The sequence below is a fragment of the Camarhynchus parvulus genome, chromosome 4, assembly GCF_901933205.1.
Source record: "Camarhynchus parvulus chromosome 4, STF_HiC, whole genome shotgun sequence".
Lineage (NCBI taxonomy): Eukaryota > Metazoa > Chordata > Aves > Passeriformes > Thraupidae > Camarhynchus > Camarhynchus parvulus.
Genome location: NC_044574.1, coordinates 15,628,237 through 15,651,088, shown reverse-complemented (window position 1 = coordinate 15,651,088; position 22,852 = coordinate 15,628,237). Strand labels below are relative to the sequence as shown.

General features: G+C 38.8%; 1 protein-coding gene across 11 annotated transcripts in view; it reads left to right on the top strand.

The window, feature by feature from the left end:
* PROM1 (prominin 1) overlaps positions 1-22,852 on the top strand; it is a 62,383-nt gene that overhangs the window by 3,528 nt on the left and 36,003 nt on the right. For 8 of the 11 annotated variants that reach the window (XR_004060687.1, XM_030947723.1, XM_030947719.1 and 5 more), the window contains 3 exons: positions 3,197-3,610; positions 19,686-19,744; positions 22,678-22,704. Coding sequence is in view for 10 of the 11 variants with exons in the window: in XM_030947723.1 (XP_030803583.1) it covers positions 3,391-3,610; positions 19,686-19,744; positions 22,678-22,704 (306 nt within the window). In the remaining variant the exon portion in view is untranslated. The remainder of the gene's footprint in view (positions 1-3,196; positions 3,611-19,685; positions 19,745-22,677; positions 22,705-22,852) is intronic. The other 3 variants (XM_030947725.1, XM_030947721.1, XM_030947720.1) reach the window with 1 other exon arrangement.

Here is a 22,852-nt window from a genome sequence, read left to right as displayed (position 1 = left end):
ATGGTCATAATTTTGCAGATTTGTTGATTTGCAGGAAATTCACTTGAATTTTATAAAAGCTTGACTGAAGACTGTGTAGAATTGGAAACTTAGTTTTTTCCACTAAACATTGTTAGTTTCGCAGTACAGGAAGCGTCTTTGCAATTTCAATGGGGTCCTTGTCTTAAAAATGCCCACTTGGTTAATGCATGACTACTTACTTGTAGAAGGTGTAGTGATTGTTTTCCTGTATTGGGAGAACATTTTAACTGTTTTATTTGCCAGTTTGTGTAATTAGATAGACTTTAAATTGTCTTTAATCTAAAATCTTACAAAAAAAAGTTGTGTGTGTACTTCGTCTTCTTCTGCCCTCTCTCTAATATAACAGGGCACTACAGAGAGCTTTGCCTTAAGACACCAGTTAGAGAAGAAATCATCTTCTCAATTTCATCTTTCTCAAGCACACCTAACATTTCACTGAAATGGGTGCTTTTACATCTGTTTCCTTAAGTTTTGGAATCAAGGCTCAGTTACCATGTGTGAGCTTTTTCTCCTGACTCACTGAAGTGCTGCAACTTCAGTACTTCAGAAATCTTCAGAAAACTAAACCTGACTTAGAAAAATTGTTGAAATCTCCTTTTAAGGAAAAAAAATGAACTGTTGCCCTTGAGTCCCTAAAATCAAGAGCCAAACAAGGTTAAGGTGATAAAAAGTGGTTTCCATTTAATGAAGGTCCCTCCAGGTGTACAACACACTGACATGCATGCTGAATATGTGTTGAAAATGTACATGTGATATAGGACTTTTATGTGCTATAGGGCTTTTACACTTTTACAAGTTTAGCAAATTAGCATAATTGGCAAGAATCCCCAAACAGAAGAACAGTTAATGAAGTAATTCCCCTCTTGGTTTGACCCCCTCTGAAGCCCCCCCTCCTTGCCACTAGCTCTACCTTGTTTATGTGTAAAACATGAGAAATTGTCTTGAGAGGGTGGCTCGGCCTTGATTCCTAGAAGAAGCAAGATTAGAACAGGCCTTCAGGAATTTGTGTAATAGGACAAGTACTGGAGTTAGCTAGGAAACAACATAGCTATACAATAATAGTCCACAGAGCTATGAATAGGTATGAGGAATATATGCAAAAACAAAGGTAATTTTGGCACCAGAACAGTAGTGTATCAAACTTGCACAATTTTCGCTGTTCTGCCACAAAGACAAAATGATTTTTTTTGTCTAGTTGTGGTCTTGTGATATTTTGTACTGTAGGTTTCTTGAGATTTGATAATAAACTGAAGCCTAAGCAGTTTTCACTTTTTGACCAATTTTGTGTTCAGCCTTAGAGCAAGATGTGCATATGATAAAGCTTCACTAAAAAGTATCTTCTAGGCTGAAGAAAACTAGTCTCACTAAAAAGTTAAAAGAGGAAAATGAATATTTTGGATTTGAACTTTTTTTTTTCTTTCATTAATCATTAACAGAACATTCTTTTCCATGATATTATGTGTTCTAAATTACTTGTGTGCCTGTGTTGAGCATACTTCAGAGGGGTTGCTAACATCACATTTTTGAATAAGGGTTGGATAATTGTGCTAATCATAGCATTATTACTGTTCGTTCTTCTTGGTTTCCATAAGCCATGAGGAAGAAAGATAGGTTTGAGTGTTCCCTCTTAACTCATTTGAGCAGTGTAGAAACAAAACTGTCTCTAGGTCTTTGATGTGATATTGTATTTCTTTGTTCCATGTTTTTCTTGACCTCTCCTTTGAGTGCAGCACTGACTACTAAACAAGCTTGCAGTGTGTTTTTGACTTCTTGCAAAGTACTGGTTTTCAGAAAGGTAGATGGTGTTTAACCAGAGACTGTAAAGCAGGGAGAGATTTAAGTCTCACCTTACTACAGGTTTTAAGTGTCTTCAGCATCTCTTTGACCTGGAAGTACCTTGGAAGTCAAGGTGTTGATGTAGCATTGGGCTGACTGAAGCTGTGAGGTGTTTGTGTTATTTTGCTGTCATTCTTGCTGGTGAATGGTCTGAACACCAAGGTGGAGATGGAAAGCTTTTCTCTTGGGCAGTGCTGCTGGAAGGGGCCGCAGAGGCCCAGCTGTGCTGGGGAAGGCAGCTGGTGCTCTCTGGGTGGAAGTGGTGTCCTATCATGGCCCTGCCATGGCGCTCTGGGGATCAGCAAAGGCGTCCCAAAGGGAAGCTGGGCTGATGGGTGGGAAGGTCAGCACGGTGCTCACCCATCAGGTGATGGGTGATGGCACACCCATCAGGTATGTGCAGCTTCCAGAACCAGAGAATGGCAGCAGCTTCTCTGTCACCTTCTATTTGGTTGGTTTTGGTCTGTTTCCCCAGAGACTGCTGTTGCACACTGAAGTGAAGGAGTCTTACCTGGCTTCTTGTAGATCAAGACATGGTCACTTAATTTGTTGGAAAGCCAGGGGTGTTTCTGTTTACATTACTTAAGTAGTGGTAGATTAAGCTGCTGCGATTTTGTAGATTCAAAATATTCTTAAACATTTTTAACCATCCAAAGTCATCTTAATGACACTCAGCTTTAGCAAGCTGTAAATAAAAATTGTTGACTTCTCCAGTTCCTAAGGAGAGCTTTCAGATAGCTTGAATTAATAGAAAGTAATTGCTGACACCCATTGTCATCTGCCAAGAGGGTGATGTCTCATTGGTTTTGTTTTTTGGTTGTTTTTTTTTTGTTGTTTTGGTAACTTTTCAGTGATGTATAATTTTTTTCTTCAATCTTGGAAAACAGTTGAGTATCTAGGATTGAAGGTTTTGCTAAAAGGTGTATGTTAAAGAAATACAGGGTATTACTTGTAATAAGTGTCATCAACTACAGAACCATCAGGTGGTGATTAAATGCATTGTGTAATTGTTGTGACATGACATATTGTACTTAGTCAGAAGCGCAATTCATGCAATGCTCCTTTAGTTTTGTTTCCCTTGGAGCTGTATCAACGTTCTCTTTGTTTTTGAAAACTCACTGACCTGGAACTGTGCATAATTCTTTTTCCACCTCTTTCAAGTACAATGTATGTAGTATAGCATATTATTCACAAGCCTCAAAATGTTTTTCTTCCCTGCCCTGTCAGGCTCACTTTTGCAGCTGTCGATATGTTCAGTTTCCACAGAAGATTGCAGGTTGTCTTGCACTTTCCTATTTGCTTGCACACATGTTAATGAGCTGTTTCTTCTTTCTGCCAGAGATGGTGCGCTGAGTCATTTTCACGAGAGACTGCTGTTCCACTCTGAAGTAAAAATACATTGAAGAATTGAAGGTGTGAGAGTGCACCAGCATTGTCCTGGCTAGAAAGCTACTCCTCAAGTGAATGTATTGAAGATTTCTAGACTTGGTTGGACAAATACCTCTACCTCCAGTTTTATGAATACTGCTCGCTATGGCTGTGGAACTCTGTTTGCTGCTGCTGCTGTTTTGTGGAAGTACAATTTCAGAGGTACAGCCTATATACAAACCACCTCCTGGAACTTTGGATTTTGGATTTGTACCAGCCAAGACCTATGATACAGGTGCATACCATGAACCTGGGGCAATAGGAATTTTGTTTAAAATAGTACATGCATTCCTGTACTTAGTGCAACCAAATACTTTTCCTCAAGGTAAGCGGATAAACTACTTTTGTTTAAAATACAGATTTGTTATTGATGTTGTTATAGTGATTTGTTATATTGAAACACCCTATCATTGATACCAAGGCCATAATCAGGAAGTAAAATATACGAAGGGCTTTGTAAGTAGCACGTGCTACAGCTTGGAAATCTGTACAGTTGTGTATAAGAGAATATTTTTCTGCTAAGCATAATGGGGGGGAGGAGGTTGTTAATGAAAATGAAATGTTGGTGACCTTTCACAGAACTTTGCTTACATATCTCAGAGCTGTCACTGATGGGTTTGAGGCTTGTTTTCTTAACTGAAGCAGCATGAGATAGAAGTAGAGGATAAGCTGCTTTGTATTTACCATTAAATCCATAAGAGACAGCTGAGTTTTTCACACTGTGATAAACAGTCAGATGGTTATAATATTACAAGATTTAGCCCAGGAAATTTGAAATAAATTTCATTTGTTTCCATATATGTGCATCCATAGTCAAGTTTTATGTAAGAGCAGGTCCATTACATAGGTGTGTGTAGTTTCTTGTTCCTTTGAAAGCTGTCGGGTTAAAACTTGAAACTGCCCTTGTTTTAATGAGACTTTTTTTCCCGTTTTGTTTCTTACTAATCTGTGTCTTCTTAAGGAAAACTTAAGATGTTGTAGAAGTGTGTGCAACCTTATTGAGGTTGCATTGATTAAAAGGTGCTTCTGGAAATTGTGGATTTGGTAGTTTTACCAGCTTAACTTTTCAACATGCATTTTGTTTCACTTAGCTCTTACAAGTGCTAATGCTTCTGTATAATACTGGCATTTAAAATTGTATCAAGGTGAACATTTAATTAAACCCAAGAATGGCTTTGTTTGATTCCTTTTGGTGGCTTAGCTGCAACTGTGTATAAAAGGTGTTTCTATTATTTTGTAAAACAGCTTTCAATTTATAAATTTAAACTTTTAGTAATATGAAGCCTTAAATTCATTAGTCTAATGGGTCACATATCTATATGATATCTGTGAACTGCTGTTTGCTTGGATTTTTGACATTTCTTCATGCATCTTTGACATAACTGTAGAAGAATGAACTCAGCTGAGCTTGAATGAATGAATTCTATTTAGGCAAGCTAGGGGTTAACCAGCAGAATAATTATTCTGCAATGGGCGAGAAAAAATGGCCTTTCTGAAAACAGGCCAGAAAAATGGCCTGTTTTCCTACAGGATGTGTCTTTTGAGCAGATCTTGCACAAGGTGTAATGAGGGCAGTTGCATGAAGGTGACAGTAATCTCACTTTTAGGAGGCACTGTTTCCAGATACCTCTGCTTCTTTTGCCTCTTTCCTTCTGTCAAATGATCAGGTGAGCTATTTGTGTCTCTGTGAAACCTGATGGTGAGGACTCCCGTTTACCTTCCACTCAGCCTGAAGCTCTGCTTGAATATTTTGTTCTCTTACGCTCGTGGAAACTTCATTTCACTGAGACATTTACTGTGTTTTTATGTTACCAAGAATTTGGTCTGTAGTCTTGTATATCAAAATTAATATCTTATGTCCTAAGCATGTGAATAATTAGTGAGTATAGACTTTATGGTCAAGGTTATTTTCTGGTGGGACTGCTCGTAATAAATTCTACATCAAGTTGGTATTGTGAACTCCAGCACTAAAGAAGTGAAGAATTTGTTCTTAGCTTGTAAGCTTTGAACATCTCATACTTCTCCCTGCTTCCTTGAAGATACTTTTTGTCAAATCAGGTATTTTCAGAACTTTGCCTTTGTAATTTGCATTAAGTGAAGTCATGTTCCCATGGCCCCACACACTGCACTGCAAAACACAGATTTGGCGGATCATGTCGGTTTGAGTCATACCATTTAATTGGCTAATCCCTGTAATCTCTTTTGCCATATGCTGTTCTGTTTTCACATTCACTGTATTAATGGTGCAGTTACATATTCAAAATGGTTGTTTTGTTTTGGTTTTGTAAAATTGAAATAGAGCTAATTCTGATTCAGAGATGAAAATAAACATGATGACAAATGGGCACAGAAATCAAGCCTTTTGATGTTTCTATTTCAGACTTCATGGTTCTGATGGGACTGGTGCTTCAGAACAGTTAGCTCCAGGTTGATACCCCAATCTATTGTATATAACCACAACACAGAGAAGTATCATTTGTGTGTAAGCCTTGGCAGCAATCACTTAGACCTTTGATTTTAGTAGTTTTATATTTTTTCCTAATACTTGGAAGTACTCAGTGTTCAGTTTTCCAATATATTAGTACTCTTACCTGAGAGGAGAAGTGATAGGATTGTCTAATTGCATGTAGATACTCCTGCCTTTGTAAGTCATCTTCTGATAGTGTTCTGATGGATAACATTCATAGTCCTTCAGTCCAAAGTGTGCCTTTATACTTCATACTTTTATGCTTTATATAGTAAAAATATATACTATATATTTATACATATACACTGTATAAATATACACTATATATTTATACATATACTGTATACCTTTATGCTTTATTATTATGCTATGATAAAAAATGATATTAAGTACATAAGAGTCTTTGGGAAGTGTTATTCTTAATTGCATGCTGCTAAGACTCAACAGTTGAAAGGAATCACTTAAAGGAAAAAATCAGTCAAGAAATATTTTGTGAGATGGTTTTCTTCTGGTTACATCTAGATAAGTAATTATTTATTCCCTTCTAAATTTGTTCATGCCATCAAGTTTGTGGAAATACAACTTTAATCTAAGTTTGGAATTAATAAGTAAGTTATTAATCAGATTAAATATAGTTCTCATGTAAAATACAGTAACAGAACCAGGGCAAGGAACTGTAATGCCTTTAAGATTTTTTAAATTGCTGAATCTTTAAGACCAGCACTGTGCTCTTTGGATATGGCAAGAAACTAGCTCAGAAGAAGTAAATTAGGATATCTGATTGCAGTGCTTCAGTGAGTCTAAATAGATTCTGCTTTCAGTTCCACCAGTCAAATATTTTTGTACTCATTACCAGATGATGTAGTGCTGTAAATGGGAATGAGTTAGCTCTTATTCAGGGAAGCAGCCTCCACTTTAAGTTAATGATTCACTGGAGTGGAAAAGACTGGTCACTGGTTTGCTACCTGATGCTCAGTAGGTGACTTTAATCTCAGCATGGCTTTGTTCCTCCATGGTAATGATTGTGCTGTATTCCTTTTGTTGAGGACTGGGTAGGATAGAGGCATCATTTTCCTTCTTGTTGATAACACCACTTAAAATAAAGAGATGATAATAGGAAAATTACAAGTTCCTTCTATCACTTAGCTAAGAAGGAGGACATCTAACAAAACAAATAATCAATTTTTCTTACATAAAAAGTCTCATAAACTGTAGCATTGATTTATTGATAAAGTTGTCACTTCATGGTTGTGAGATGGTGCATGTCATCTGTTGTGCTGGAAACCATCAGATATGAACTTGGTATGGACAAGGCATGGTCAGTATGATGCTGTGGCTACTGTGAATTATTATAGTTTTGTCTTTGTTCCCATGGAAACAGTTGTTAGTTGCAATAAGAGAATGTTAATCTGAGTTTCCAGTTGCCAGCAGGCTGTGCCAAACAAATCTTCGGCTTCACAACTTGTGTCTTGTAATAAAAATATGAAGCCTTCACAAAGGAAAGAAGCTGGGAATAAAGCTCCTGCTCCTATTTTTAGGAGAAATACAACAAAAACTTAAAAGCCTGTTTACCTTACCCTACTGTAGCTGAACATACTGCAGAACAATTTTACCAATGAAGTTACAACTGCTTTTCTCCAGCTTCTGACTTTTACTCTAGATAAGCATTTCTGCTGAAGCAGGAGTTCAACTTTAACATAAAAGTCAACTGTTGAATGCAGGTACATTCTGGGCAAAAGATAGTGTGAAGAGTTAAATGTACTGTTTGCTGTGGGGAACAAAAACAAGATGATTTTTAGACCTGGACTAAACCTCTCAGTTCTTTCTGAATGCTGAATCTTGCTTGCTGAACAGTTTTATCAGACTGAGGATCAGAAGTTGAATATTTTGATGTTAGGTCCTGTGTCTGACCCTTTTTGGTCTTTCTCCTCATCTGGTCAGCCTTTAAAGCAGCTGCAGATTGTGAACTTCAGCAGGTTAGTCTTGTGTTATCTCAGTAATAAATCACGAGTGTATTCAGCAATTAAATTATTTTAATTAAAATAATTAAATTATTTTAAAGAAGAAACCTGTAACTTGATGTGAAAATAAACCGTATCTGTAGCTAGTATAGCTGTAACAGAAAATGCATATGCAAAACCCTTTTGTTTTGGGTAGGTTTGATGAGAACCCAGGATACTGACTTTTTAAATCTCTTGACTGTATTGAGGCTCTAAAGCAAGTAATCAAAACACTTTATCACCTCCTCACTTAAACTTAGTAAGGCAGAATTACTTTGTGTGTGCCTGTGTCAAACTAGCTTCTCTGCCTTCTGTAACTAATTCTTCAGTGCTCATTTTTACTTCATTTCCTGTTAATATTGAGTCTTCCACAGCTCCCCTACAAGAAGAAATGTATATGTCTGGATGTTGGAGATAAGCCCAGTTATTTGTGGTTGGTAGTGCCCTTTTAAACTTAAGATTTTCCCCAGGAATTTTGAGCACGTCAGCACAAGGTGAGAGAAGTTTGAGAGGATTGTGAGAGAGGATTGTGCTCTGACTCTGCAGGTGCTACAGTCCAGCACCAGTCCACAAAATTTTGCACAGGTACCTACACCCATTATAGCGTTTCATAAAAACATAATTTAGGAAATCCTTTTTTCCAGTTGTGTGAAGTTTCAGTTTTCGTTTGGATGTGATATACTACTTTCTTTGAGCTAGTGTTTGATAGCAGCCCCCTTGTACAGGTGGGTTAGTTTTCTCAAAGCTTACATCCTGGAGCTGGGTTGGGAGCACAGGTGGAACTGGTGCAGGAACTGAGAAGAGGGGAAGAGCAATCTGCCCATTAGTAAGTTAGCTGTTAGACTGGCTCAGTTCTGTTATCAAGTGACAGTCAGCACCTTCACCCCATCCCTCCGTTGATTTTCCACAGCTCTGAGTAGAGCTGTGGTGGGAATTTAGAATAATGGCTTAATTGTGAATATCAAAAATGCAGGTGTGACAGGTACACTGCAAAATGCAGTGACAGGTGTGACAGTGACAGTGGTGGTGGGGATTTGGGATAACAGTGCTCCTTCATTTAGAAATACAGGTATACATTGAAAAGAATTTCTGGTATGCAATGTTGGAAATGCTGGGGAAGATGGAGCAGCAGGAAGATATGAGATAATTTAGCCTCTTCTTTTCTCTGCCTACTCATATACATTTAAGGAAATAGTGTTAAAAAAAAATCACTGCTCATTTTGTGTTGGGAAGTTAAGAGCTGCTCTGCTTGGTGACATGCCCATGTAAGCGAGGAGCAGTCTGAGAACATTTCTGAAGCAGATTTAAGGCTGGCTTTTTAATTTTCTTAGGCATCAGAAGAGCAAGTCTTTTCCCCCTGATTTATTCAGAATGGCAGAGTAACAGATTGCTTGTCAGAAGGACTTTCTGTGGGCAGGGAGGAGACAGTGGTTTAGGGAGGGGAGGCTTATATAGATGATCTGCTGGAGGTTACCACAGAAAACTACAGTTGCAAAGGTTAAGGCTTCTCTGATGCCTTCCTGCCCACTTCTTTTGGATTATGTAAACCAGGAACCTCTTTTGCAGACAGGCATTTTAGGGAAAATATGGAAGTAATTTTTTAATCAGTATAGCAGAGTTGATAATCTGAAATTCTTGCTCTTATGCCCAGCTGGAATTCTTTCTCTATAGTATCCTCAGTGCTTGCCCTGATCTGGTGTAATTCTGCCTGCCAGCTCTGCCTAGGAGAAAAAACATGCTTGGACAGAGACTGGAAAACATCAGTTCAACTTTCCAATTTCAACACTTAGGGACCAAAGGGAGAAACTAGAAAAAACAAACCTCAGGTAGAGCTTGAGGACATTGGGTTACTTTTCAGGGGAAGGGTACTTGAATGTGGCATTAGGACAGATGGCTGTGGTAATTCCTGCAGGGTACCTCAAACAGCCATGCCTCTTGGAGTTTAATAATAATCATAAATTAAAGAGGCTTGTTGTGTGCTATTCAGCTCCTATTTCCCCAGTCTAAACTGCCTTCTCCCCATTCCAAATGAGGCAGCTCCATGCCTTCTGTCTGTGGGAACATCTGGCCAATGGGTTGGGCATGTTCTGTGTGGAGTACTGAGGAACAGTGGAGTACTGAGGAACTCGGGAAACCTGCTGATAGTTATAGCATGGACAGTCCTTAAAACTGTCCTGACCCTGTTCTGTTTGTCTGTGGATGTTAGTGGGAGACACAAGGCAGCCAGAGGGCTGATCCAGCAGCATTCCCTGCTTCAGTATACATATATATATATGTGTGTGTGTGTGTGTACATATATATATATATCAGGGGTTAAGTTCTGGATGCAACTAAATCCAAAGGTGCTGACTACAAGGAAGAGAGGGGTGTGAGTACAGGATGGTATTGTGAATGGACATGGCCTTGTTTGTCATACTAAGTAGAGTCTTAATTGGTGGGGTTTGCATATGTTTTTTTTAAAAGGCTGAGTTACTATGTTCTGGAAATGCATATATTTAGATTATTAGCACTGTTGTACTTTCAGTACCACTAAAAGCATGATAGCTTCTTTGGTACTTGCAGAGCATACCTGCAGCACCTCCTATAGTGAGAAGTGGGACAGAACAGGTTTTGAATCAGCCACAGTGTCTGGCACCATGGATGAGCCTCTTGGAAAATTACCAGCAGCTGCAGACATCTTTTGGGTTTTCAGGCAACTCTACTGAGGCACCATGGTTTTTCTCAGCTTAGCAGTGGCTACTACTGTGCTGTTCATCCTGCCCCTCCATTTAATTTTTACAGGCTTAGCTATCCACATAGTGCTGAACCTCATTCTCATTTCTAACTTAACAGCTCTGGAACTGATGAGGAGAGAAGGGCGAGGGGGGGGCATATCACTGAATTTATTGGAATTATGTTTGCACAAGCTTCCAAGGGACTTCTCAGTTCTTTCATCCTCTTAGCTGCTATGAAGCATTTTGAGTTAATCATATGAAATTCTGTACAGAGACTGCCTGTTGTTGGAAAGAGTCATTTGAGCTCTCTTTCTTTGTTACCAACCATCATAATAAGATAGCACAGCCTAGCACTATTATATTTGTCTGGTGATTTGCTTAGGTGATTGTTCACAGAAAAATAACCCGTAAGTCTTGTTCAGTGATGGCTTTTTCTTGAACGATGTCAGCTGAAGTAAGGACAGCTTGATGGATCTTTGCAAGAAATCTTTCCACAGTCCTCCTAGTCAATTTTCTTTATATTGAAAATGACAATCAGTATTTTTTCCTCTCCCTTTTTCTCACTATTGTTTTTTGCTTTTCAAGGTGGTCTCTGTAACTTCCAGATTGTAACCAAAGTGGTGCCTTTTCCAAGTGAATACACAACATTCAAAAGTTGCTGGAGCAAAAGAAATGTGTAAATGCTAATCATACTTTTAACAGTATTTAAATTTTCCATATATGTAGTAAAGCTTTTGAGTATACATATTTCTTTTTCCAAAAGTGAGTTTTCTTCATGTTAGAAGAGAAACCAGGTGCCACAAATGTCAGTCAGTGTAGTTTAAGCTGACTAATCTATCAGTAAATACATTTTAGTGTAAGCCTGCCAGTTATAAAAAAGCCCCACAAACCTTCTTTGACACTTTTTTCAATAAGCACATAAATTTCTTACCTAAAAACACTTGTGTGATTAAATTATGACTTGTATTGAATCATAACATAGTCAAGTTCTTTCTTTTGACAGAAAATGTACAAAATTATTTTATTTTGGTGAACTTCAAAACGTGATTACAGTTGTGAATGTGAATGTTGCTACTACTATCAAGTATTGCTTTGGCAGTTTAACTCAGCTGAAAGATGCCTGCACCTGTACTGAATAAATCCAGGCATCACGCCTAATGAGCTCTCTTCAGAGTAGCAATCTTCACTTTTGCTTTGATTTTTGAGTGCAGTAGTGGTCTCTGTAGTACTTGGAAGCAATATGTATGCCCCGGTTATCAAACATATGTGGAAAGTTGTGGCTCTTGCAAAAATGGGTAAATGGAGAAAAGGAATTCTGAGGAGTCTCAGGGAAGCTGCCAGAATGCCAGTTACTGAGGTAATCTGGTCAGCAGGTCTCCAGCATGTCATTCTCAATTAATTATCTGTGTTCATATTTCTAATAATCCAAGTTATGCAAGAGAGGATTTTCTGTGCTTTCCTCAGTTTACAGCAACTCCTGAGGACATAAAGGAAGAGAAAAAATGTTGTTCATACAGTCCAAATATTTACTACTTTGATCAACAAGTCCATTATTATGTCCACACAACCCAACCTGTCAAGAAGTTGCTGAGCCTGTGCAGTGTGCTAAACCAGACAGACATACAGTGCACCAAGTAAATCTCTGCCTGTAATCTGCTGTAAATCCTTACCAGATGGCGGCCTGGGGAGAACTTGAGGTAGCTACTGCAAGCAAAGCAAATGGCAGAAAATAGCTGTCATGGCACAAACAGTGTGCTACAGAAGTTTTGTTGCCTTCAGAAAAAGAGAGAATGTACTTTCTGTGTGGAATACTTCTTCAAAGCTTTCAACTTCATTTTGTGTCTGCATGATGCATGCAAATTCATTGCAGCCTCCTAAGGAAGGAGGTTTCTAAAGGCTTCTCTCTCTTTTTTCTTCTTCCAAAACTTCAGCAAGAACAGAACTTTCTTTGTAGCAAGGAACAACTAGAAAGCCCCTGCAAAGGTTGTTTTCAAAGGAGAATTCTTTCATTCCATGCATCCTGTAACGGTCGATATTGTGGCTATTTCTTTTTTCTGCAAACCTTTTCCTTGGCCAGGCTCTTTAATGTTGTCTGTGCGTGTCAATGGAAAGCACAATGTGCCTAAGGAGAAAATGTGACCATGCTGAAGAGTAACCTCAAGTTAATAGCCCCAAGTTTGGGGCAGCTGTGTGGTGTGAGGATTTCCTGTGGAGGTCTTAAAGTACCGGTTTGGTCCTCCTAACTACTAACTTCTGTTTTTGGGAAATGGTGAATTTTTTTGTGTGCTTGAACTAAGTTCATTGACTGTAACTTTTATCTGATCCACTGCTGTATAATTTATTTCTTCAATAGACTAGTGTTAAGACTCCTTGTCTTCAGCAGTTCCACCATGCTTAGTCCTACCTGTGCTCTGGCTAAAGCTCTCCCTGTTAGGCCATTTCTAAGGTTTCAACCCTGCTCATAGCTTTTCATCTCCCATTGCCTACTTAATACTGCATCTCAGCTCCCTGCTGTCTCTCATATCCTTGCCCTGCATGCAGTATAATCCAAGGTGCACTACTAGGTCTGGTAGCTTGTCTTTGCAGTTATGAATAAAGCAGCATATGCTTTACAAATCTGCCGAGACCTTAAAAATGTATTTATTGTGTTTTTGCTTGTGTCATATTGTGTGTTGTTGAATTTTGTGACAGCCAGAGAGGATAATAATATGTAATTAAAGAATGCAGAGAATGGGAATGGACAGTGATCATGTTGATGAGAGGAAACCGCATGCTGAAGGCATGAAGAGGGTGACAAGGCAGATTGCCATAGCAGATGAGAGGTTAAAATACTCAAGCAATTTAGTGTGTACTTGTTGGATTTTGACCTCCATTCAAACAAGTTTTTCTGGGCATGGTGTAATAACAGGTTCTAGGGCTTTATTTTGCACGTTAGTGAAGAAGTACAGCAGTGAAGTTCCCTTCTTAATTGTTTTTCTCTTGTCTAAAAGGCATGGTGATTTTTTGCTCATTATTTCTTTAATGCACGTGAATAGGTGGTTGAACAGAGAATTTCCTTTCACCACCTCTGTAATGGAAATGGATGATGATGTGTGTGGCCTACTGAAGCAAGGGAAGATCTGTGTGTTGTTCAGGAGTTGTGCTCAAAGGGGAGAGGGTCAGAATTGCCTCTTGAAAGGAACAAGAGGGTGGAAGCTGAATCAACCTGATGTTCCCAGTAACTCGATGGAAAGAAAAAAGTGAATTGTATATAGAGAGACTTTGCCTAAAAAGAGAGGGAGAAATTGTGTAAGGAGGCTGGAGCTATGTCATTCTAAGGACAGGAGCTATGTCCCAGGTATGTCTAAGGAAAATATTGTGAAGAGAGGACTGAAGCTTTTCAATCTGAAGTTGGAAAGGAATAGTCTGGACTATATGAGGGAATGCCTGGATTAGATTCCCTATCTGTGCACCACAGTGATCTCTGCTGTGTGGGAATTGGGAAGATCTCCTTGTCTGTGAAACTTCCCACTTGTCCTACACAGTGAATTTTCTTCCTGCTGTGTGCAGAGAGGACAGAGCACACAGGGTGAGCAGAGTGAGTGTGTCAGTGCCTCCCTCTCTGCAGTCACCAGCCATGCATGATGGATTCTGCGCAGCCATCAGCATTGCTGAGCTCTCACCCTGCTCTGCAGTGGAACCAGAGGGAAGTGATGCTGTGGGATTAGGGAGAGCAAGAGTGAGCAGAGCCCTCATGGAGGCAGGGCCAGTAAAGGGGACCAAAGGTACCTTGGGTTACCCTAAAAAGGAAACCTCTTCAGTGGGAGCCAAATCTGACCATGGTAGAGGCTATGGCTTGAGGCTTTGGGGAAACAACCAAAGCCCCATTCAAGTCAAAGCAAGTATTTTAAAATGTCAGTAAACTGAACTTGCTGTAAAACTTGCTTTGAGATACCTAGGAGGTTTTTGTCTCTAATAACACTGAGAGGTTTTCCTGGTTTTTTTTGGCTTTGCAGGAGATAGTCATTAGTGTGACTCATAATTAGGAAAAAACCCGGAAGTCTGAAGTCATTTTAATTCATTAATGTCAGACTAATTGACCTATATTCAGAGAGGTTCTGAACTGTTCAATATGTATGTAGTCCATTGCCTCTATCTATTATAGATAGACAGGAATGGACTGAAATATTGTTTTATACATAGAATGAGATAGCAATAAAGTTGTTATTTGTATTATCTACATAATTCTCCCCTGTTGTTTGGAAAAAAATCTTATTTTAGTGCAATATGAATGGTTCAGTCGTGGTTCTTATTGGCTTGTTTGAAGACCTTTCAGAATAGAAACCTAATATATTATATTATGTATAATTCCCTAATAAGTTATATTTATGCATAAAAATACATTAATGTCTGGCATAATTTGATTAATGCTGGAGTTGCTCTACAGCTGAACTGGCTCAGTGGAATTTTTTGAGTGAAGTGAAAGCATAGCATTCCCAAAGGTTTTACTCCAGCTATTTTCCTGTCACCTAGACATGAAAAGCTTCCTTGGCAGAAGAATTTGTAATTAATTTATGTTGGTACTTAATTGCCAGACAGATTATTTTTAAATCTCTATTATTTTTGCTATCCCTTTCTGTAGAGCAGTTCTAAGAAGCACACTTAGTGATAACCTCATTTTCCTGCCAGAGTAATGAGCTATTTGGTCTATAGACACAGTACTCTTGCAATGCAGGAGTTAGTGATTATGTTTTCTTAACTGGAGATCCTCAGAGGTACTTAATATTTCTTCACAAATTGCATTGGTAAATTAAGAGTTCATCTGGCTAGTTAGATTTACTAGGGCAGATGGCATTTTGCATGTGTGATGAGAGCAGGAAGGATTCAGCAAAGCAATAATGTAATTAGCTGTGTAAATGAGCCCCAAAAGGTAAATCTCTTTAACCCCAATGATGAAATGTGTTTTGTGCTAAAGCTGTGGATTACTGGTCCTGTGAAACAATGTGTACAGCTAGTCAAGCCAAGATTTCAGGAGTAATCCAGTTAATTTGGAAATACAGGACACCACTTGTTATCACACCTTCCTAACACTTTCCTGTTTGAAACATAAATCGGCCTCAGGATGGTACTTTGGCTTAAGTCAAGAGAGAGTTGTGTGGAGTTACCTGAATTCAGTTGTAAATAAAAGCTAATTTGAATGCTAGAGATGAGATGTTCTTGCTAGGCAGGAAAGATGCTTCATAAAAGCAGACCAAAATCCCAGGCTGAGTAAAATGAGAGTTGAGCTGTCTTTTCACTGTGCTACAATGAGCAGTGTAGCCGTATGTAGCTCCTATTTACACAGTACCTGGCACAGGATGTTCCCCCATTTTACTCTTAAGCTCTGCAGTAGTAAATGTGATTATCATCAATGTGCAATAAAACCTGCAGAATCACAATGGTTTGGGTTGCAAGGGACCTTTAAAGATCATCTGAGCAGAGAGGATTTTGGTGCTGTGAATTCAGCATGGCCTGTTTGTGCCTACAGGTATGTGGGTAGCTGCAGGTAATCTCCCACTCAGTTCTAGCTGAAAATATTTTTATGGGAATATAACTTCCACTTTTCATTTGAAATGAATCAAATGGACATATGTCTAACCATGTTGATATTGAAAGCTATTGAAATAATAAATTCATGGTAAAGACTGGTCAATCACTATGTGCTGCCTGGTTAGAAAAACACCCTGGAGCATCATGTTACTTCTGAAAAGTCATTGCAAAGTAATCTAAGCAGTGAATCTTTATTCAGCAGGGCAGTCTCACATTCTGTAAAATTAAGGGGAAAAAACAGTCTGTGTAGCAGCCCTCGAGTTGTGCATGAAATCTGTACTCTTTTTACTATTAAATTTACTCAAACCACATGGGAACCTTTTGTAACAATTTTCAGGCTTTCTTGTTTATTAACCTAAAGATGTTTTACTTTCTGATGAATAAGCTTTAGAATCTCTAAATTTCAAAAAAAGGTACAAAGTGCTATTTTCTGCGTAAGTTTGTTATAGTGTATTCAGGTTGACTTCTGTCTTTTTTTTTTTTTTTTGCTCACAGGCTGTAAAATGCAGAAACAGTATAAATAAAACTGTGAATCAGGAACACTGAGCAATTTAGGCATATCACAAGAAATCAGAGCAAGTTTTGTGTTATTCTGGTTTGATTTTTTTTAAATATTGTCTCTCCTATGTGGGGATACTGCTAACCTGACTGGACATGGCCCTGGGTAACCTGTGGGGGGTCACTCTGGCCTGAGCTGGGAGGTTGGACTGGATGATCTGAGGGGTCCCTTCTGTTCTCAGCTGTTCTGTTTCTCTTGAGTAGTTACTTTCATATGCATAATGTGTACCAGCAAAGGTCCATAAATCTGGGCGGGTGTGTGTTTATACAAGTATGTAAAACTTCATATAACATGTTTGAGGGTTTGATTTTTTTTAATGTTTAACTTATTATGAGGACGGACACTCAACTAGGAGAATGGGTAAATGCCTTCAATTTTTATTTAACAGGAAAAGCTAATATTTTAAATATTTTCTTGTACCAATTCTCAATAATAGGAAATGTATCAAAGGACATTTTTGTCAATAATAAAATCTTGCTTTCTTTCATGCTTCCTGGCAGTGTTTTCACTACTGCACTAAATAATTTATAATGGAAAGTCATTATGATTGCAGGATAACATTGGAATAATTCACACTGGAGGGACCTTCAGACATAATGAAGTTCAACTGTTTTGCAAAGCAAGATGAACCTCAAAGTTAGGATTAGCCTGGAAATGAGAGCAGGTTGTTGGGGGCTCTTCTGGTTCCTTTCAGAGCAGCATCAAGGAGAGTGATGTCACAGAATCTTGGGCACTTGGCTCCTGCATCTGATCACTTGCACGCAGTCTGTGCTGCTTCATTCATGGAGAATCACAAAAGCTTTTCCTTTTTATTCCTTTCTATCACATTCTATTGAAGCTGGTCAGTTTCTCATCAGTGGTTTTCACACAATGCTAAATAGCTGAATCAATATGTTAACAAGAGAATTATTTTACCGCTTTTCCTGTATGCTGAAAGCCATCTAGCTGCAAAAAAAATTTATTGCATTTATTATTTCATGCAGCCATATTTCTTAAATTTATTTATGTGGCATAGAAATCAGCAGGAAGAAAGAAATGTTACCTCTGCTGAAGAAGAAAAAATTGTCTAACAACCAGTTACATCTTTAGGGTTTGTACAGTTTTGCCTCACTTAGATTTGTATCTCCTTGTTACTGAAACTTTCAGAGAAGCACAGATGCTGCCTGGGATGGTCTCCATGCAGGGAGGACTCTTGCTGGTCCCAGTGTGAGAGATGTTCCAGAGTTGCAGCAGTGATCAGTTGTGTGTTGCCCATGCAGTGGTGTGTGCCTTTTCTTTCAGCAGTCACATGACTTCCAAGATGCAGTGTGAAAGGAATTGCAGGGATCATAACTCTCTTGTGCTTATTCCATGTATGTTTTAGTTTCATTTCTTACTGTGGGATTCAGCCTTATCTTGTACTTTATGTATGGTCTTTCCAAAATGAGGTTGCCTCAGAATAGAGTCCTTGCTTACATACCACCAGTGCTCTGAGTGTTTTGGAATCTACTCCCTATGCAAGGAGTGATTTGTGGCTTGGCACTTCACTGATGCATTAACAGATTTTTACTTTTTAATTGGCAGTCTTGCTGGCTGCAGCTCCCTTGCAGGGACTACCTGCCTTAAAGCAGGAGTTGGTGCTTCGCTACTGTGTGTTTTCTTTCCTTGGACAGTTTTCTGTGAGGAAGTCTTCAGGATCTCTTCCATCAGTCAAATCTGTGTTCCTGCTGTGGGGTGTTGAGGAGGGAGAGCTATGGACACTGCTTGCTTAGGGATTTGTTTTCCTGAGCCGTGTGTGGGGTGAGAGATCACAACCCCTGTGAACTCGCAGAACATACTTTATGAGCGCTACAGTAAATTCTGAGAGGCCTTGTATTTTTGGGAGGTGAACAGTCAGTTTTACACCTTCAGGTCCTTTATGGATCCCCAGGTTAGGTAACTTAGTGGAGGTTTTGATCCTCCAACTGGAGGTTGTTTATTAACTATGTTAATTTGCACATGGGGAGACTAAAAACAAGACAATAGTAGGATGAAGTCCAGCTCTGTATGAGCATAGGGTGTAGAGTTCTTCCTTGAGCTGTTTGAGGTGTAGTGTTTGCCTTCTTGATGTGCTTCCTCCTCATCAGAGACCAGAAGTTTGGTCAGTTATTTCTCCTGAACATGCAAACACTGTTGCTTTTACACTGCCTAGCATGGAGCACGCCCAGGGCCACCGGTGCTTCTCGGAAGCAGAGGGTCTGCAGGGCTGGTGCTGCCCTCTCCTTCGAGTGCAGGGCGACACAGGAGTGGCTGGGAGCCACAGTTCCCAACTTACCTTCCATAGGGTTGTCTAAACCTTGATAACAGTAGGCTGGTGATGTCCCAAAAAGGGGATCTATTTGTTGCAGCTGCTAGGGTTTACTGAAGGTGGCACTAGTTGTGTTAAATTCCTGCCTTTTTTTGTGATTGCTGTAATTTTATATATTGTGAGTAAGTTAGAGTGGGTGTTGAATTGATGCACAGTAAATAGTCACATGTTAGGCTTTCTGATTTGTTTTGGTGGTGTTACATACTCCCTGTTGATCCAGACATCAAAAAATAAAATACAGAAATGAAAAGTGGGAAAAGGATTGGGATAACTTTGGCAAGATAAGGATCTTCTTTGTACCCCTTAGTCAGGAAGTCATCATCAGCATGCTTGTTTTGCACATTATGTATCTAATGCTGTTCATATCATATGTGTGTGTATATTTATGCATGTATGTACTTGGCATAAACATGAAGCAAAACCGATACCCAAAACATTGTCCGTGTAATTGATACATATGTGACAAACTTTCAATGATTTTATGGTACAGAGGAAGACCTGGGACAAACCTTCACTATATTTTAGTAGCAACTGATTAATAGGTAGAGAACCTGGCTATATTCCTGTAAGCTCATAAAACACTCACTTGATTAGAAATGTTATTACTATATGGATTTATGGGGACACTTACATGCTTGCATATGCTGTTGATTGCTGTTCCTAATTTCATCTTGCCAACCTAACAGTAGAATTCATATTATTCTCTTTCCTCTGCTTTTATAAATTATGTTGTTTAAAACTGTGGAATATTCTTGCTTATTTTCAGATCTCATCAGAAAACTAGCACAGCAGCAGTTTGGAAATACGCAGGGCGATTATCAAAAGGTAAATTGTCTGTGTGTATCTGCATAAAATAATGAAAATTATGACTTTGAAATTCAAGATTTTTTCTTCCTAAACCAGGAGTTAGTAGTTTAAAAGTATATGGACAGAATACAAATATGGATGTTTTTTAATAATAAGTATGATGTTTTCCTGAAAAATGTGAGACCAGTTATAAAGAAAATTCCACAAGCCACTGTAAAGAAACTACTTGTAGTTACAGATGACTTAAAAATTCCAACTGTAATGGGATTGTTGCACAAAGATTGATGACTCTTTGTCTTGAAAAATCAGTTTGTATTTCAAAAACTTTAGGGAGAGCCATTATTGCTTAGCTCTCATGTAAGCTTCACCTGTTGTTTTCAAAAAACTGAATTTGCATTATAAATATACTATTTGTATATTAGCAAGAGGATGGAATGGAATGTGTATCTAAGTTTTGGGCTGTTCTGGAGCAGTGTTCCACTTCTGAATCAGGAGTTGGGTTTCTGCAGTAGGAATTGAACTGTGCCCAGGCAATGGACAAGTTAACTTCATATGAGCAACTTGCTTCTGGTGCCCACAGTGTGGTGTGCCCATCAGGAGGGTGGGTGTGATGCTTGCACACAGACATTGAGCTGTTGCTCTGACCAGGATGGCCTTACTGGTGCTTCTGTGTTCTTCCCAAGAGCAAGCCTGTTTCTCCAGTAGCTTGATAAGCTCTGCATGACATCCTGGTGTGTGGGTTTTGTTGTTATGCTGCATCAAGTGACTCTTTCTGAGCCCACCTGCTTGCTTGGTGGCACTCTAGAGTGGTGCAGCACAGATTGTTCCTGCATCCCCAGAGAAGAATGTAAGGGTAGGGCTTGGAGGGGAGAGTCAAAACTGTTAGACTGTAGGTGGTATCCCTGACCACAAGCAGAGTATTTATTAGCTAGTACATAGCTCATGAGGAATCTGAGACTAGTCCTGTGTAAGGGATGTGATTAAAGAGTGGCAGTTAAAATACTGGAGTGTTTAAGAAGTAGAACAGATACAGGACATTCATCAGTCCAAATTCTGATCTGAATACAGTGCAAAACCTTGAAACAGATTTAGAAAATGAAAATATATCGGGGCAAGTAAGAGTGTGCTTCAGAAAACAGAAGCATCAGTGTGAAGCAGCCAGCATGGCTGTAGGTGTACCCCTGGAAGAATTTCCAGTGGAGACAGGGAAGTGTGAATGTTGCTGGAGAGTGTGAATAAGTAGTTAGAAATGTTTGCCTGTGGTTCTGATCACTCAAATTCAGGAAGAAAGAATTCAGACCAGGATGAGTTCAGGAAGTGCCTGTTAGGGTGATTGGGAAACTTGTGGATCTTCAAGTGAAACTGGAAGAGTTTGCTTAGCTAAGGAAAAGAATTGATAAGGGATGTGTTTACGCTGTGGAAATATATATGGAGAGGAAGCACAAGGAAGAAGGTTCTGCTTCTTGGGCAAAATATAGGGCTAGCATGGAGGCTGAAATGGATGTGTGAGAAGAAGACTTGCTCACCAAGAACTGAGAACAGCCCTTCAGTAGCAGGAGCAGGAAATCTGCTTCCCCTGTTTATCCTGTTAAATTTCTGCTGTTGTTCCTTTGTATAATTTTTTAACCTATTTATAGAATGTGTTAGTGACCCAGGAGACCCTTCCCACTGCTGTGCTGTGTGTCCTAGTGTTCCCAGTTGGACTCTAACCATGAACACTCCCCATGCCCTGCCAGGGGCAGCAGTCTGCCAGGTCAGCCCAGCAGCTGAGCCGTGCCTGCTCAGGGGAGCCAGCTCACTGCTGCTGCTGCTGCTTTGCTTCTGCTGGCAGCTGCATGCTTGAGGTGTTCAAAATCATACTTGGTGCCAGATTAATAAGGGGGGGAAGCACTAGTCATCCTCCCATTGATACAGGAGAAAATATATTAATATGTTCAAAATATGATTTTGAACATTTTAAGTAGTAATGTACAGTAGAGGTTTCAAAAGGATGTGTGTGATGCTGATTAAAAAATAGCTAAAATGTGAACATTTCTGATTCTCACACATCAGACTTTAGGCTGAGGGGTCTTGCCATCTCTAGCTTGTCTGCTTTTCTTCCAGTTAGGAGAAAGGGGAAGGCACTGTTAGCTGTGAATTTGGCAGGCAGAGATGAAGGGGAAAATAAAATATAAATTATATTTTAATATATTTATAATATAATGAAGGTGGAAATAAAATATAAATTATATTTTATTATTGTATTATAATTGTGGAGACAAGGGGAAATTGAGTTCTTCTGAAATTCTGTCATTGAATATTTAGTTTTCAGTGTTTTTCTGATTCTACAGATTAGAAAATAGGTAAGCACTGTTAAATAGATTTATTCAGTCATTCTTGAATGCCTTTCTTTTTTCTTTTGAATAATTTAAATTGAACCTCTACATGGTTAATTGAAAGTGAGAGTGAATTTTATGTGTAATGTGTTAAGATCCCAAACTGCTACTGGAGCTACTAAAATAAAATGAATACTGAGAAGAAAAAGTTAGTCAAGAATATCATATCAGTTATGACAGGTGGAATTCATGAAGAAATCACCAAACCACAAATTAATGCCATCTCTGGCCATCTGTGAGATGTATTGGGAATTATATGAAATAGATGCTCAGTGTGGAAGTAACTGCTCTGTTGTTGTTTTAAGATGAAAGTATTTGTTGGACAAATCCTAGATTCCTTTCATTCACCAAGAAACCAGAAAATAGCTGCTATGTATTTTTTTGTAAATATTTTTCCATAATTATTTAATGGTGCTTCTGTGCATTATTTTACTTCAGTGGCTTGTTTGTTATTGTTTCTGTGTTGTTAACTGTTATGATCTAGTCATGGTTATTTATTCATTATTCATGGGATTTGTTTTTTGTGCATGCTGCCCGTATGTTACACACATTCTCCATTTGTTTTGACTTCCACAGCCTGAAAATGTTGTCCTGACTCTTCAGGTAATGTCTTATGGTAGATGTACAGCTTTGAAAAGAAACTAACCTTGTCTGCACTGCTGTTAAAACATCCATAGCCATTTTTAATGTTACTTTAAATACTGTTTTTCCATCTAACCTATCTTAAAAAAATATGCTGTCATTTAATTTT